At 49.6% G+C, this 17,791-nt stretch overlaps 1 protein-coding gene across 1 annotated transcript in view; it reads left to right on the forward strand.

Annotated features, from left to right (window-relative positions):
* The window catches only part of LOC111160427 (forkhead box K2), a 72,057-nt gene that overhangs the window by 38,641 nt on the left and 15,625 nt on the right, over nucleotides 1–17,791 (forward strand). Inside the window, 3 exon segments of the mRNA XM_022523544.1 lie at nucleotides 6,663–6,857; nucleotides 10,034–10,181; nucleotides 12,539–12,685. Coding sequence (XP_022379252.1) covers nucleotides 6,663–6,857; nucleotides 10,034–10,181; nucleotides 12,539–12,685 — 490 coding nt within the window.

Genomic DNA, 17,791 nt, shown 5'->3' on the forward strand with positions numbered 1-17,791 from the left:
TAAGATTTTTCTTCCTCTTCAAGTTAGATTGTCTTTGTCACTCGTTAAAGGTGAATGGCTTAGAGTAACTGTTCTCTCCTTTCTTCCCTAGAAAACAGGTCAGCAACTCCGCTTAGTGTGTCTTTGGCCAGCGGCATAGGTGAAAGGGCTCGAAACGATTTTCCAGATGCGCCTTTGGTATCGCTATCGTGGGAGAAGGGGTGTTTTGTTTATTTATTTATTTATTTATTTTTAAAAGATTTTATTTATTTATTTGACAGACAGAGATCACAAGCAGGCAGAGAGGCAGGCGGAGAGAGAGAGGAGGAAGCAGGCTCCCCGCTGAGCAGAGAGCCTGACGTGGGGCTCGATCCCAGAACCCTGGGATCATGACCTGAGCCGAAGGCAGAGGCTTAACCCACTGAGCCACCCAGGTGCCCCGGAGAGGGTGTTTTTATAGGAGAGGTCCTTCCTGTGGCCCTTTGTGCACAAGTGTGGCCTTAGGATTCAGATCCTACCTTCTGTTTTTTTCTCTCTGCCTTGGGACCAGCAGTGTCTTAAATGGGGCCACCACAGTAGCCTGGGTCCCAGAGTGAGGGAAGTGTGGAGCAGACCAGCTTCTCTGTAGTATGTGCATGACAGAGGCTAGATCCAAACCTTTGCTGTGAGCCACAGAGACCTGCAGGCCATTTGTTATCACCACAGGATTCAGCCTTGCTGCCTGGTGGACGTTGTGGGCAGGACACTCAGTGGTGTGCTGAAGGAACATGGCTTGGAGGATACTGCTCTGTGAGATGATTGATGGATTTAAGGTGGGACAGATACTCTTCCAAGGGAGGAGGAAATCCAGAGTATGGAATATGGTATCACCGCAGACCACAGCTTCTTCGGTCAAATTTGAAGCCCAGCGATGGGATGGTGTGGATGTGTAACAGATGTCAGCCGGATGAATGAGAGTGTGCAGGTGTCAGGGTCACTGTGTGAATGTGGCCATTGTATTGTCCTGTGTACCCCCAAACTGGGGATCACAGAGTCAGGAGTCAGTGAGAAATAGGGTGAGGTGACTTTTTTTTTTTTTATTTATTAGAGAGAACAGACAGGCAGAAAGGGAGAGGGAGAGGGAGAAACAGACTCACTGCTGAGGAAGGAGCCTGAGGTGGGGCTCAGTCCCAGGACTCCCGGATCAGGACCTGAGCCGAAGGCAGATGCTTAACTGACTGAGCCACCCAGGTGCCCCAAGGTGACATTTCTTTACCTTTGTTAGGTTCCCACAAAGTTGTGCTTGAAAGGTGATGGGACTCTAGATATCATGGACTCCCGCAGAAGAGAGATGATGATGAGGGTCATGACCCGCACGGGCCTTCGGTTTGTCAGCGGCAAAGGCCCGGTCAGTGCGGACCGGTACGCCTGTGAAGCACAAGCAAGCACCGTCTGGCAGAGTCGATGGTTCCCGAACATTCTCTCTCTGTGTGCTTACCGCGCCATGGATGTCATGGACGTTCTGCACATTGTGCACAGTCCTAGCCTGGCACAGATGGCCTAGGTCACTGAGCTTTGCACTGGATATTTTTAAAGTTTCCAAATCATTTTCTTTTTCCTTGAAATTACTTCAGACTTCTAGAAAAGCTGTAAAAATAGAACAGAAAATCCCCATTTCCCCAGATTCCCCAAATATTAACATTTATTACACCTTCTTTACCTCTCTCATTTTTTTTTCCCTGAAATTTTTGAGAGTAAGTTGCTTGCGTGATCAATTTTTACCTCTAAAGTCTTTCCATATATGTTTCCTAAAAACACTCTCTTCTATAACTGCAGTGTGGGCACCAGCGCCAGTTAGCGTTGGCACAGTACAGCGATGTAGCCCGCTGACCTTGCATAGACTTCAGCGGCCATTTGCCGATGCCCTTCATTGCAAAAGAAAAACCAGACCTGTTTCCAGAATGGGGTCACGGTTGCGCTGACCTCTCTTTTCATTTGTCACCACTCTTCAGCCTTTCTTTAACTCCTGTGGCATTGACATTTTGTTTTAAAGATTTTATTAGTTTATATGACAGAGAGAGAGTGGGAGATCACAGGCAGGTGGTGGGGGGGCGGGGAGCAGGCTCCTTGCTGAGCAGAGAGCCCGATGCGGGGCTCGATCCCAGGACCCTGAGATCATGACCTGAGCCGAAGGCAGAGGCTTAACCCACTGAGCCACTCAGGTGCCCAGAGCATTGACATTTTTGAAGAGGACAGGCCAGTTATTATGTACGATGCCCCTCGATTTGGATTTGTCTAATGTTTTTCCTCTGGTGAGATCGTGTTGGTTATTTTTAGCTAGAAGCCCAGAGGTGAGGTTGTGTGCACCCCACAGCAGGGGTGCTGCTGCCACTTTGTGCCATGGTGGGAGGGGAGGCACCTGCAGGTCTCTCCCCAGCACCACTGCAGTTACTCTGACTCCTCCTGGGGTGGTCTCCTCATCTGCAAGGCACCAACCAAGTTGGTGCTGGTGTGTGTGGGTGGGGGGATCACTGAATTAGGGAAAGCAACAAATTGCGAGGAGTTTTTAAAATTTCTGAAATACTCTTTAAAAACTTGAGTGATTCTAGAGTTAACCTAATAATGTCTGATTTGCCTCCAGATGTGTGTTTTTCTGTAGGCAGAAAAGGAGGACACTCCTGAGATTTTTCCAGCTCAGGGAGTATGTCTGAGTGAGTGGTCCACGGCACAGCAGAGAAGGATGTCAGGAGGCTCTGCAGACCTCATTATGAGAGCTTAGACTGAGGCCGCTAGTGTGGGGTCTCGTGTAAGAGTTCCCAGCCCAGGCGCCAAGTACCGGAGAGTGAGTACAGAGAGGGAGGGGTATGTGCGAGTCTGAATCCACGTTAAGATGGTAACATTTGTTCAAGTAAAAGAAACTTAATTTTTTATCAGGGTCCTTTACATGTGTTAGAAGCCATCAGCTGTTGTGTTGCTGCTGTCGGTTTTGATTGTGGTTCAAGATGTGCCACTTCTCAGTTCTCAGAGGTGCTCAGTACCCTCAGGTTGCTGTCCTGTGATGCACGCTTCTGGTCGTTTTCACTGAGAGATTTGTGATTCTGCAACCTGACTAGCTTGTCTTACAGTTCATTTCTTCATTTTTCCGTTTTCTCTGTTATTTTGTCATAATTGTCAGGGTTTTATACACAGTTGCATATTATACTGAGCTTCATTACAAATCTTTCAGGATCTGTTTTATTTATTTATATATATATACACATATATATGTGTGTGTATATATATACACACACACACATATATATGTATATATAAAATTTTGTTTTTAAAGAATTGAGTGTGCAACCAAGTGTGCATGCATGAGGCGGGGAGAATGAGAGGGACAGAGAGTGTTTTAAGCAGTCTGCACGCCCAGCACAGAGCCTGATGTGGGGCTCAATCCCAGGACCCTGAGATTATGACCTGAGCCATAATCAAGAATCAGTTGCTTAAGTGACTGAGTAGCCCAGGTGCCCCCAAAGTATTTTTAAAGAACACCTCATGTTACGCGTTGTGATGGTAGGTGTGAGACATGGGCACTCACACCCTTGCCATAGCAGGGAAGTGGATCAGGGGGCACAGATAGGATGGGCCTTCCAGCCCCGAAAGTCAGGCCACTTGGTTGTGGTGTTGGGTGGTTGAGGTGGTCCAAGGAGGTCCCCCCACCTGGGTGCTTCACCTTCTTGCTACTCTTATGTTTTGCTGCTCTTTTTAGTTTCATGAGGCAACTAATCAGAATTGTTCTGCTGTTTCTTACTTCTAGCTTAGAAAAGTCAAGCCTCAGTCCTTTACCTATCCTGCAGGAGAGTGAGGATCTCATAGCTAACTGACGTCCACAGAGAGCTTGAACACGGTTATAGTGTATTTCCCTTTGAACACAGCCCACAGAGAGAAATCCCTTACGTCTGTAACATAGGCACCAGTGTAATCACAGCCCAGGTAAAGAAATAGGGCATTGTTAACACGGAAGTATAGAAAGCAGGACTGTGAACCCCTTGTCACGTTATCAGTATTTTGCTAAATTTTTTTAAGATTTATCGATTCATTTGAGAGAAAGCACATGTGAGGGGGGTTGCAGAGGGAGAGAGAGAGAATCTCAAGCAGACTCTCCCCTGAGTGCAGGGCCTGGTGTGGGGCTAGATCCCATGAATCTGAGATCATGACCTGAGCTGAAATTGAGGTCGTTTCAATAAAGGGCCCCCCCTTTTTAAAAAGATTTTATTTATTTATTTGAGAGTGAGTAAGAAGAAGAAGGAGGAGGGACAATCTGAAGGAGACTCCACGCTGACCGTAGAGCCCAATGTGGGCTTGATCCCACGGCCCCGAAGATCATGACCTGAGTCGAAATCAAAAGTCAGATGCTCGACTGACCGCACCACCCGGGTGTCCGACAGATGGCAACAGACGGCTTTTTAATAATAACTGCTCTCCGTTGAAGTATACTGTTTGTACAGAAAAGCACACGTACCGTACATGTGTAACTTGATGAATTGTCGCAGAAACTCGCCATGTAATCAGCACCCAAATTTAAAAATAAAAAGTTACCAGGATGTCTGGGTGGTTTTTAAGTGTGTTTTGTGGCTTACACACACATGAAAAGAAGTTTCCTCTTAGATGAAACCAGAGATTTCCCCATTTTCGCCTGTCAAGGGGGTGGGGTTGGTGGCAGCAGTGTCCATGGTGGCTAGGACGGAAGTTTCACGGTCTGTTGGTCAGAGACTGTCAGCAGGTGGTCTGATAGCACCTTGCCTCAACTTAGACACCCTGCGTGCGCTTGGAGTTTAAAGTTTCCTGACAGCACTGTGCCATGGAGACAACCAGGGGACAGGGTCAGTCATCACCTTTACTTGGAAACCTTGGGACTCAGATACGAAGGAAGGCTGTCCTTGATGGGGCAGTATCCTGTCCCTAAGGCAACACTCAGCTGATCCTGTGTGCATGGATGCTGGGGTGCGGGGGGACACTCTGGAAAAGTACAAGCCGAGGACCAGTGTGGAGGGTGTGGCCTTATTTTGTGAAATGCAGAGAGAAGCGCTGGGAGACGTGTGTGCCCCATGGGGGAGGAAGTGCTCACCTTCCTGGAGTCCCCATCCGAGCTGTGCACCATGCTCTGCTGCTTCCTCCGCACCACACGAACGGCGGCAGGTGTGTGTGCTTTTGATCTGCTGGAGGCTGGCCTCCTATACGTCCTCGGGGTGTGGTGGGACAGACAGACGGACTGTAGGAGAGCAGGTGTTGATGTCTTAAGTTGGGCTGAAGGCGGTTGGTTGGTTTGTTTGTTTGTTTTTTCAATACACATCTGAGTGTTTGCTAAATGTTATGTGAATTAATCACCAAGACACTTTAAGAGGGAGATGATGCCATCTCTGTTTTGTGGGTGAGAAGACTGAGCCACAGAGAGGTAACCGCTCTGCCGGGTCGGAGGCCTGCACACTGGATGGTGGCACTCGCTCTCACAGCCTGTCCTTCGTGGCGACGTGGGAATGATGATCTGAGGACAGGGCTCAGGCGCTGTATGTGGGAGAGGAGGAGGAGAAGTCACCCTTCTGCAGTTTTCATATATGTGGTGCTAGAAATTAGTGGCCAGTGGGGTCTTAGTCACCTTCTTCTCTAAGCCTAGAGTTGATTCACATCTCACACTAGCAATAAAGAGGCAGCTGCAAAGCATTTAACTGTGGTCTTCTCGCTTGTTTTAGTCATGTGATCTGCTTGTTTTAATTACCTGTTTAATGTATGAAGCTGGGCACTTTGTAATTCCACAGGTGTAAACTGGGGGTCCACTTCATACATCCGAGGGGTTCTTCTAAGCTCTGGCTGAGGGGTTTGGTCAGCAAGTGACAACTCTAGCCCTCAACTAGAGTGCTGGGAAGAGTCCCCTTGATGATGTCCCCAGAAGTGGGAGGTACCTCTGCCCTCCATGCACGTGCTGGATCTTTCCATGGCAGACAGAGCTGACCACCAAGATGGGTGCCCTGGGACGGGCGGAGAGGTCAGCCGACTGCCGTCACTTGGTTGTTTGGCCATTTATATACACACAGATCAGGCGCTATTTAACTGATGTGAGATCAGGCAGCGACCAGGAGTCTGTGGCTATTTTTAAATTTTATTCTTTAAAGATGTTTGGCTTGCAGTACCTTTTTTTTTTTTTTTAATAAATATACTTCAGTTATGTCAAGGAAGCTTTATTAAAGGTGAGCCAGAGTATTGAATTGTAAACCTTTTCTCCTGGAATTTAATATCTCTGTCTTTTGTTTGTTTGCTCAGTAAAAGGTGATAGGATTCTTCAAAAGGAATGATTTTTCTTTCTTAATTAAGAAACCACCACAAAATTATGTTGCTTAATGACCCAAATAGACTTGTGTGTTTATTTTAAAAGGAGTAATGCAGATTAAATTACGTTTGAGGCTTTTTTCTACTTCGGTTGGGCTGGTGTAAGAACGTGTTCATTGACTAGTGTTTTAAAGTCATGAATGTCTCTTTGTGGTTTCACTCATTAAGCGAATCATAGCACATGGGGTGAGCTTGGAAGTGGGGTTCTCGATGGCTTCTCCACACAAGATGACGCTCTGGAGCATCGGGGACACTTGGGCTCTGTACCCTGCTGCAGGTGGGACGCCCCATCGTCCAGTCTGGCTCACTAGTGCTGACAGTTGGCTTTTCTTTTTTAGGTGCACGTTTAGGTTCCCGAGCACAAACATCAAGATCACGTTCACTGCCCTGTCCAGTGAGAAGAGGGAGAAGCAGGAGGCTCCTGAGTCCCCGGTGAAGCCTGTGCAGGCCCACATCTCGCCCCTGACCATCAACATTCCAGACACCATGGCCCACCTCATCAGTCCCCTTCCCTCCCCAACCGGAACCATCAGGTACAGCAGCTGATGTGGGCAGGGGTCACCACAGAGTCAGGGTGCGGGGCGTGCTTGCTGAGATGTCCACGACCACATCCTGATTTTCATTCCTCACCTCCTCCCTTGGGAAAGGTGCAAAAGCCGTCAGAAGTCACAGGAAGGGGCAGGAGCACACAGCAGCGCCGCTCCCTTCCCAGGGTGGACACAAGGGAGGGGGGGAGGTTCAAAGGCGCTGCACATGCCGTTCAGTTTTCGAACACGCTTTGCTCCCGGTTTCCGGCCTGTGAAACACAGTTCCCTTGTGTTCCTGGTCTTCCCTTACGGACTGACTGTGTTTGAGTGTCAGTTGAAGGGGCAGGTGATTAGCCATTTTGGTCTAAACTCTGAGATACGTTTTCATTTGCATTTGAGTTTTTTTAATTTGCTGTAATTTCAAGTAAATTCTGATGCCCTGTACTTTGGATTGATGAATTTGAGCACAGCAGAGCGGCTGACTTGTGTTCCCCTTGATGTTCTAAGAGACACTGGGTGCGTCGGCCGCTTCAGGGCACGCACGTGGTGCAGCAGCCAGAACCAGAGCACCGTGGTCAGGTTGTGCTGAGCGCTCAGAGGGCAGTAGCTGAGGCACAGGTCGAGAACAGCCGCTGGGTCCTGTGGACGTGTGTGCTTCGAGCAGGTTAGGCCGCTGCGTGTGGGCGAGTGGTGCTCTGCTGTGAGGCGGGCGGAGCTCGCGTGCGCCAGGCTTCCAGGTGCTGTTGGCGCTCAGGAGAGGGGCGTAGTGATCTTAGCTGTGAGTGATGGAAACGGGGGTGCGCAGCGAGCACCGCACTGCTCTGTTCATCTGGCTCCTGCCGTCGGGGCTGTCCAGGGCCCGGCTGGGAGGTGGGGTGGGCTGTGCTTTGTCTCGTCTGTCCAGGCTGACGCGCGTGGCCGGGCCAGGGAGGGCACACGGAGAACTGGCGACTCTGGCTTACACCTCGCGGCTGAACGCTTCTGTTTCCTATCTCAAAACCAGCATCAGCAGTAGGCCTTCTGGAAATGACCGTGCGTCGGGCGTATTCGTAAGCGGAGGGAGTGACGAGTGGACGGGCTGCCGCTCCTGCGGCCCCAGGCCTGGTGTCTTGCGTGGCAGCGGCTGTTGGCCTCAGGCCCCTCCCTCCTCTGTCTGCCCCTGCGGCGGTTCTGCTGTAGCCGCTGCCCCTGCGGCCGCTCTGCTGTAGCCGCTGCCCCGTCTCCCACTTGCTTGAATTCGTCTGCACGTGACTGTGTGGCCCAAGTAGCCACCGTGTCCGTGGAGAGGCAGCAGCCGGCAACCGCCTGGCCACACTGTTGTCCAGCACGGGGTGAAAGTACGCAGAATTCAGAGGACCAGGAGCAAGCCCTGTGTGCCCCCGTGGGAGGGCAGCCCACAGCGGGCGCAGCAGCCTTGGAGGCAACTCACTGGACAGGTGGTGTAGACATGGCGGGCTGTGGGGAGCAGCTCCTGACCCAGCCTCTCCTCACCTTCTGCTCTGTCTTCCTCTCGTTTTCCTTGCGCGTCTCTCCTCCCGCTCCCGTCCCTCACGCTGTGGCCAGCGTTGATCCGGGTCGTGCCCTCACCGGGCAGGACAGCAGCGTGGGAGCCTGGCTGTGGACGGCTTATGGGCAGAGTGCACTTGCTTGTCCAGACCCAGCGTCCAGCCCCATAGGGCCACTCACCTTCCCCACGTCAGCACTGCTCACATGGTACCGGTCTTTAAGACGGTGAAGTGTGGGTTCCGTGCGGTCCTGCTGCTCCTCTCCCCCGTCCTCTGAGCGGGGTTCCTGGCCTGAAGTAAACCCCCGTCCGGGGAGCGCGGGTCTTGGTCCTGCATGTTCCTGGCAGAGCGGCTGGGCCAAGAGCACGTTGCCCCCTTCCCTTCCCTCTCCTTCCCTACTTTCAGCTCAGGTTTTTGGAGGTAACTCCTGTTTCTTAGGTATTTTTTCCAGAAATTTTCTATGTATTCATAGTACTTGTCTTTTCCTCTAAACACGGCTCCTCCGGTCCAGCCGCACGTACTGTTGCATATACCTCGATGGGTTTCTTGGGCTCTCCCTCCTTGGCGTCCTTCCGCTGCCGTGGCTCATTCTCTATTAAAGTCTGATCCTGCATAGAGAAGGGAGCAGAAGCGCAAATGTGTGGTTTGGGGAGTCACCGCAGATGAGTGTGGATGGTCTTCAGTTATCACTGAGATCAAGAAGCAGCACCCTAGCCCTGCCTCGTGAAAAACAGCACACGTGTTTCCAAGTGGGTCACTTGGGTGTCTGGCTGGCTCAGCCGATGAAACGCTCCACTCTTGATCTTGGAGTCGTGTGTTCCGGCCCCATGTTGGGGGTAGAGTTTACTTTAAAAATAAATGAATAGGGATGCCTGGGTGGCTCAGTTGGCTAAGCAACTGCCTTCGGCTCAGGTCATGATCCTGGAGTCCCGGGATCGAGTCTTGCGTCGGGCTCCGAGCTCCACGGGGAGTCTGCTTCCTCCCTCTGACCTTCTCCTCTCATGCTGTCTCTCACTGTCTCTCTCAAATAAATAAAATCTTTAATACATACATACATACGTACATACATACATACATAATTGGGAAAAGGAAAAATAGGTTCCTGTTTCTGTGTTTGGGGTGTGTTGTGTCCAACTGACCTGACACATGTGGTCCAGGCCCTCATGCCACCTGGGTCCGTTTCCATGGCCTCATCCCCTCTCTGTGCTGCCTGTGCTTGGCCTGGCCGCCTTCCTCTCTCTCCAGACTGTCCCTGACCTTTCTGGTGTAGCTGGAGGCCATGTCCTTGGTCGGGAGGGAGTCAGCGGATCATGTGCTCTATGTCCCTTTGCCAGCCTGGAACCCTGGGGCCATCACCAAAAAAAAGTCGGTTCTGTGTTCTTGGTAAGTTCCAGAGCCATCCTAAGCCTCCGTTTCCTCGCTGGTGAAACAGGTGGGCCACCACCCCCTTTGAGAGTTTGTTTTCTGATTATGTAAAATAACAGATGTGAAGCAGATACCTGATTTCCCTGTGTTTCCTGGAGTGATCCTAAACTTCACAGAGAACCCGTGAGGCCATGCTTTTAGGAAATGCTGATATGCTCCCACTTTGTACTTGAAATCAGAATGGGTCATGGAAGCGCAGTGTGACATGTGTTCTATAATAGACTGATAGCAGTGACCTTTTCCCGTCCACAGTGCTGCAAACTCCTGCCCATCGAGCCCCCGGGGAGCAGGGTCTTCTGGGTACAAAATGGGCCGTGTGATACCAGCTGACCTCAATTTAATGGCCGACAGCTCGCAGCCAGAAAATGAAAAAGAAGCTTCTGGCGGAGACAGCCCAAAGGTAAATGTTTTACAGCCTTGAAACAGAACCCAGGGGCCATCACGCAGCCAGCTGTCCTCACTTCATTGTCTACAGGTCTGCGAGCATCCCCACGAGGGCTTTTGAGAAGTGCACGTCAGAGTGGATGCACGCCTGGTTGTGGGCCCTCCCTTTGGAGCATATTCTTAGGGTGGAGGTTTTGAGTTCTTTTGGTCACTCAGCACTGGGCGCTCCCCAGTGGCAGCTGTGGGCCCAGGTGCTGGGGGCCGAGCTGGTGGAGGACAGGAGAATCTTGCGGTCCTCACAAGGTGATGTGCACTGTGTCCCGGGAAACTCTTCCTGGGGTTTCATCCTGCCGCCACAGACACGGAAGATTGTGTGTGCACTTGTGTCTGAGTGCACGTGTGCACAGAACACACGTTTTTGGGATGGTCCACACTGTGTCCGTGCATGTTTTTATTCTTCGACGCAGTAATGCCCCTTCTAGGACTGTGTCTAAAGGAAATGGCAAAAATCTCCAACATAAGTTTATATAAAATAGGAAATTGGAAGCAGCCTGAATGCCCCATAAGAGAAGTTCGATCACGCAGGGGACTGTCATGCAGCATGGCTGCTGGCGTGGAAGAGTCCTGGGCACAATGCTGAGTGAGAGACATAAGCAACGCACAGTATTATTTGAACAACCTACATATGAAGTGTCACGTGTTTGCGCAGTGGAACGTGGCACGGGCCTGGGATGGATGCACCGCAGCCTGTCCCCTGTAGCCAGGAGCCTCGTATATGAGGGGTGCTGGGTAGGGGAGGCAGGCACAGAGAGGCGCTCTCTGTACGATTTCCGTTGTGTCCATTTGCCTGTTTAAAATCAGAACTAAGTTGTGTTTTTTCAGGATGCATTCTGAGATGATAAAACTTCTAATTAATCACAGTGAGATTATGATTACTATAAAGTGTCAGGAGTAACAGTAGAAACTGTGGGCTCAGGGGGCATAGGGAAGCTTCTGGAATGTGGGCTGTGTTCTCCTTTGACCTAGTGTTGGTTGTACTGACATTCACTTTATAAAAATTTGTTTTCAGCTGATAAAGATGTATTATGCACTTTCCTATCTGTGTTACATTTTTCAATAAAAAAAGTTCTTAGGAGCATAAAGACGAAGGGTAAGAAGGAGACGCCCCGGATGGCATAGAGCAGTGAATTGAGGAGGGCTTCGTTCTCTCTTTCTGGTCCCTGGGGGGGGTCTCCAGGGATGCTGGTCTGCCTGGCCCTTTTGAGTAACTCAGAGTGTGTCCACTCAGGAGAGAAGGGGTAGAGCCCAGCCTAAGTGCTCAGGAAATACTAGTTATTTAAAAGTCGGATCCTGGGGCTGTAGATGATTCCGTCTTTCTGTGTGGAACAGGCCCCCCACTGCTGGCTCTCAGGATGGAGCGTGGCCTGGGCAGTTGCGGCCCATGCTCCTGTCCTTGGCAGGTCTGTCTTCCTGCCTCGTCTGTCAGTCCTCTGCTTAGCTCTCTTTTACTCTGTTTGCGTTTATTCCCAAACAGTGTCTAAATTGCTCCTTTTTAAACCTCATGTAACAAGTATTTTCTTGAATATATTCTTTTGCAGCTTCCCGTTTGCATTCACTGTTGTGCTTCGTGGTTCATTTAAGTTGGTTCGTACATTTTCCCGTTCACAGCCAGGGGTGTACCCTCTCCACAGTTGGCTTATTATTACGCACATGTATGTGGGGTTCTGAGTTGTTACAGTGATAAGGAGCCGCTTGTGGCCCGGTGTGCCGGGAGCAGGGCTGTCCGTGTTCTGCAGCGCTCACAGCAGCCCTGCGTGCCTGAGACCTCAGGGTCGGAGCCCGGCGTTTGGTATATGGTGCTCCCCTCTGTGGGGCTTCCTAATGTGAGGAGCTTCTCAGTTGATGGGACAGGGTGGTTCTGAGTGGTTGTCACTTTGGCCCTTGTGTGCATCCGAGGACCCAGCAGGGCCTGGGAGAGAGTACCAGCTCCCTCCTCCCCGAGCCATCCCAGCCGTTCCCTTGGTTGCTAGATCCATGTGACGGGCCTCTGGCCGTGATTTGACATGTGTTGCCCTGGACTCTGCTGAGGTTAAGTAGCTTTTTTCTTTTCCCTATGTTTTTCGTTTTTGCTGTGTGGAGTTTCTCCTTATGTGATTTTCGTATTCATTTTTATGCTGCTTGTACACTTTTCCATTTGCTTCCTATAAACTTTCCAAATGCTTTTCAGTCAGATTATATTATTTTCATAGTAAGGAGAACTAAGCATTTCGTAGGAACACTTAAAAACACCAACAGTTCTGAATTTTAGTAAATTTAGTAAAAATTTTGATAACTTCAGTAATCTCTCTTTTTTCTTTTTTAACTTAAATACAGGATGATTCAAAGCCACCTTATTCCTATGCACAATTAATCGTACAAGCAATTACGATGGCTCCTGATAAGCAACTTACTCTAAATGGAATTTATACTCACATCACTAAAAATTACCCCTACTACAGGACAGCGGACAAGGGCTGGCAGGTAAATCCGTTTCGGTTTGTTATGAAATCTAACTGTGACGTGTCAGTAGATGCTGATTGACAACTGAGAGGACACTTAAGCTGCTTTCCGTACCATGGGCACAGGGCAATGGTAGAGTGAGGTGAGGGAGACCCTCTTTGGCTCAGGGAGGAGGAAGTGTTGGAGGCCACTGTCCCCATGCTCTGATCTTCATGCAGAGCGGAAGGAATAGTGGCTCTAGAAGCAGACCTCAGCCTATAGTTTTTATGGTCACTGTCCCCACAGATGGGAAAACGTGGATTATTTGAAAGGTTTCCCTTTAACCACTGCAGTTAACTCCCTGTGTCTGAAGTACAGGAAAGTTAAAAACCCAGCCTGTCCTGCACTTAGGCTTTCTTCTCTCTTCCTTATCTGCATCTGCTGGCATACTCAGCTTCTTGAAGTCTACACAGAGATGGTTTTCAGACTGATCAAGGAACCCTTTCTTCAAAAGACATTCTCCCATTGGGCCATACATGACACAGATAACTGTGGTGCTGCCCTGTGTAAATTGGGGAACCCGCCTGCTTGTGTACCATGCTTTCAGATTATTCCTGGGGTGTCTGGAACCTGGGCCTTCTCAGAGCACCTTTGAAAAATCAGTACATATTTCCTTGTTCAGCTTTTAATTTAGTTTAGTTTTTAAACTTCGACACTGTAGTTTTTTTTTCTTCTGTGTGTCTGTGTTCTCTGTGTCTGCTTAGTGGACATAACAGTAGGACATCTCTAATTCAGACAATATGGGAAAGGCAAATCTGAAATACAGAGTATTAAAAGTGTAATGAAAGAAGAAACATACATTTGTAATTCTTGAATTCATTTAGGTCACAAGGAATGGCAACAGTCTTCCTTTCGGGCTTACTGAGTCAATGATCCTTTGAGAAATGTGTCTGGTGAGCCATAACCCTAACCTAGCGATGGGGTGGGAGGAGCTGTTTTCTGTTTAATGAGGGCAAAACCTTTTTCTTCCTCCTGTAGACATAAAACATGTTATAATAATAAAATCCACCAGCCAAACCCTGAACTTTTCCTTTGTAAGGGGCCTTTAGTCATATAAGGGTCTTTGATTGTGGAAGGTACAAAGTGAGACGCAGCTTCCCCTCCTGGCCTGGGACATCTGCTCCCCGCCGGGCTCCCGGTGCACAGCTAGGTGCATTTCTTCATTGGCCGTGAGGGAAATGCTGGGTGTGGAGAACACGTCCATACCAGCTACGTGACAGGTTTCTCAGCACATTGGACAAGAAATCCCGGTGATACTGACATATTTTAATCTAGAACAGTGAGGTTGTGCTTCAGAGAAAATGTAAAACAAAGGAAGCAGAACCAGATGATAATCTGTGTCCGTGTCTGGTGATTGCACCTGGAACAAAGCCGCCTGCATGTGGGCAGGTGAGGTCTCAGCATGCCCATCAGGAGTGTGGTAGGGTTTTATTCAGCTCATTGTGTGCAGGGTTCTGGTGATTGGAAACATCAGTTAGCTGGGCTTAGTGGGCGTGAGTATTCCTAAAAAGCCTGACCCAACTCTGAATGATCCCTTCCCACTGTGTTCCCTAACATTCGTTTATGTGGCAGCTGCTTCCGGGCGTCATGTGGTTTTCTGGCGGAAGGACAAGGGCAGCTCTCGGGGGTGGCCTCCTCCTGGCTTCCGTCTTGTGGGGAGTTAGTTGGGTCAGGTGCTGTCTCCACGTGCAGTGATTGCTCCTGGCTGCTGGAAGGGACTTCGTAGGAGCTTGAGAGCAGAGGGAATAAACAGAAGTGCCGCACAGCAGACACCCTCTCTGTTCAGCTGTCACTAACGTTTTCACTGTACCGTCGTCTTCTCTGTCTGGACAAGGTCCATACAGGTGATTCTGTGTGCCTCTTGTCCGTGTTAGGCCGCTCCTGAGACATTTTGCACCTCCTGGCTCCAGCATTTTAGCAGGAAAGGGATTTCCTGCTGCACTCCTCCCTTTAATTTGGACATGCACTCAGTTTCTTTCTGTCCTCAGAGGTCCTTAGCTGTCCCCAGTCCTGACCCACATGTGTCCTTTTTCTGTCATGAGAATTTTCTGAGGTGCCCTTCCCAAAGTGACCGTGCTTAAGGTCTGTATGTATGAGACCTTATTCCCATTTCCTCACTCTTGGCTTAAAACAAAAAAGCCTTTCCGTTTTGCAGCCTTGTTTCATAAAAGAGCCAGGTTCATTTTCTTCGCTAGATTTTCTTTACACAGAGAGTAGGGGCAAGACTGTCACCTAAAACAGCCTCTTTTTATTTTTATTTATTTTTTAAAAGATTATTTATTTATTTATTTGACAGAGATCACAAGCAGGCAGAGAGGCAGAGGGGGGGAGGGGAAGCAGGCTCCCCGCTGAGCAGAGAGCCCAATGCGGGGCTCGATCCCAGGACCCTGAGACCATGACCTGAGCCGAAGGCAGAGGCTTAACACTGAGCCACCCAGGCGCCCCTAAAACAGCCTGTTTTTAAAATGTGGGTTTCCAGGGACTCCTGGATGGTTCGGTTAAGCGTCCATCTCCTAACTGGTTTCGGTTCAGGTCATGATCTCAGGGTTGTGGGATCAGGCCCTGTGTTGGACTCTGTGCTTAGTGGGGCATTTGCTTGGGGTTCTCGCTCCCTCTGCCTCTCCCCCCAGCTCATGCTTGCTTGCTCTCTCTAAAATAAATGAATGAGTGAATAAATAAATAAATAAATATTTTGAAGATTTATTTGATACACAGCGAGAGAGGGAACACAAGCAGGGGGAGTGGGAGAGGGAGAAGCAGACCCCCTGCCGAGCAGGGAGCCCAGTGCGGGGCTCGATCCCAACCCTGGGATCAGGACCCAAGCCGAAGACAGAGGCATAACATCTGAGTTCCTGAGAGACATGTGTTGATGCTCCCGGCACGCCTGTTCTGAGCACCCGATGGGAGTCCGGAGCTCCCTTTCAGACTTACTTCTGGTAGTTTGCATTGTCTACCCATGGCACAGCTTTCTGATTGGTCTAGAGGAAACTCTAGGGTAAGACAAGGTCTGTGTCTGGAAAGATGGGATATTTCTTTCCTTTGGTTGCATATTTATGCCAGAATGTATTCTTATGATTTATAATTATAATTTTATCCAGCCCAGATGCGAGGTATTTGTTATGACTAGGAGATTTGAATTTTGGGCCTCTAGGCCTCTGAAAGGGAAACAGAGGGAGTGCTGTGGGCTCACTTCATTCTGCTCATTGAACTCTCCTTCTGGAAGGTACTTTGCATGTTTCCTTCTCATCAGTTTCTTTACGAGTCCTCAGTAGAGCACTCAGTGTGGCTGGGACAAGCAGAAACCAGGGTCGAAGCAGGCGTGCTGGAGGTGTTCATGGAGGACGGTGACCCGCTCTGCGTCTTTACCCTGGGTCTGGGTCTGCTGAGGGGACAGGAGGGAGGAGGGGCTGGCACTCAGGGAGGGTGGGTTCTGGGAAGCAGCCTCGGGTAGGGGAGGATTTGGGGGGAAGAGAATGTGTTCACTATTGCAGATCCTTTTCTTCGTAGTTTGTTTTAAAGAATAATAAGCCGCCTTTTGTCTGCATATGGTAATTCCTGAATCATTAGAGTCTGAGTCCGTGTGATTTTAGTGTATGTAGCTTGACTTGATCAAATTATAAAGGCCTTAAATTACCTTAGAAATAGAGTTACTCTGGTCTGTGTCTGCATTAGATAGCTCTTACTACTTACGCGTGTTTTCTAGTCTTGTCGATTAGAAAATCACAGCCTCTTTGTTCTGTGGTTTTGTTGGGAATGGAGAGGAGGTTAGACCCTGTTGTGATGGTGTCTGGTAGGTTCTGTCCCATTTTCTGGACAGAAAATACCAGCTCCTTCAGGAACTTGGGTACAGCTTGTCAGTGGCATGAGGGTCATGGAACTGCATGTTCTCCTTTACCAGGGGCAAGAAATACTAGTGCCCCAGTCCCCTGGCGGGGGCACTTCCTGCCTCCAGACTCCCCTACGCTCATTTCCCTTTTTCCTCCTAGCAACACGCACGCTACAGTATTAATGGCGTTTATTCGGGGCTCCTCACCTCCCACGTTCTTTACTGCAGCTCGGCGGCCACTTCTGAGGCCCCCTTGACCCTCCCTGGGCAGCCGTAGAGACTGTCTTGTTCGCAGGGAGAGGGCCCGGTAGTGTCATGGTCTAGATCTGCTTTTCTCAACCCACAGCCGTGGAGTCGACCCTCCTCCCCTCCAGACACTGAAACATCTGCTCGTGTTCGGGGGAGGGTTGTCTCTCTGGTGGAGGTACTGGTAACAGTTCGATTTCCGGAGGAATTAATAGAAAGGCATTACTGGTTGTTAGCTACACCCTGTGATAGGACATCACAGTAAGGGTCTGCGGTTTTAGGGTCTGTGGTTTTCTAACTCTCACAGGACACGTTTGTGTGTGAGCAGTTTCACAAAAGGCAGACACAGCGCTGCCTGCGCCTCTGTTGCCCACAAGGCTTCTGGCGCCCACAGGCTCCCGTGGTCTTCACCGCAGCCCGCGACCGGGGGGGCACTTGAGCGATCCCCGAGATGGGCTGTAGAGAAGAATTTGATGCATTTTGATTTTCTGAGCCGCCTCTGGCAATTCAGCGTCTCAGGCTGTGGCTGACGGTTCTGTTAGAAGGCTCATTGGGGGGAATGTGGAAGTGACTTTTCGAGAGCCCAGAATTTTATTGTGAGTCACCACCATTTTGAAACTTCACTAGTCTAATTTTTTAATTTTAAATTTTAATCATTAGTGTAAACACATGAAAAGATGTGGCTGCATGACTTTCCTCCCGCTGTTCCTGACTTTCTGGAAGGCTCAGGATCGGGTGTGCCGCCAGGAGTTGCTCAGGTTGCAGTGGGGGCTTTCCTGAAACTGTCTGTGAACTGTGAGCCCAGCAAGCTTTTTGTAATAGAAGGAATAGAGGAGGGGTTGAGAGAGAAATTTTCTGTATGTGCCTCACTAGATGATTTTGTGGATCAAATTTTAAAAACATGCATGGAAGCGTTTTGGAAATTGCCGTTACCAGAAGATGTGTCCGTGATACTTCCCAACCTTTCGCTCATTTTTCTCTTCTGCTGGTTTGCTGAATACTCGATACTGGATTAA

The sequence above is a fragment of the Enhydra lutris genome, unplaced genomic scaffold (genome assembly GCF_002288905.1).
Source record: "Enhydra lutris kenyoni isolate GAN:26980312 unplaced genomic scaffold, ASM228890v2 scaffoldscaffold75, whole genome shotgun sequence".
Taxonomy (NCBI): domain Eukaryota; kingdom Metazoa; phylum Chordata; class Mammalia; order Carnivora; family Mustelidae; genus Enhydra; species Enhydra lutris.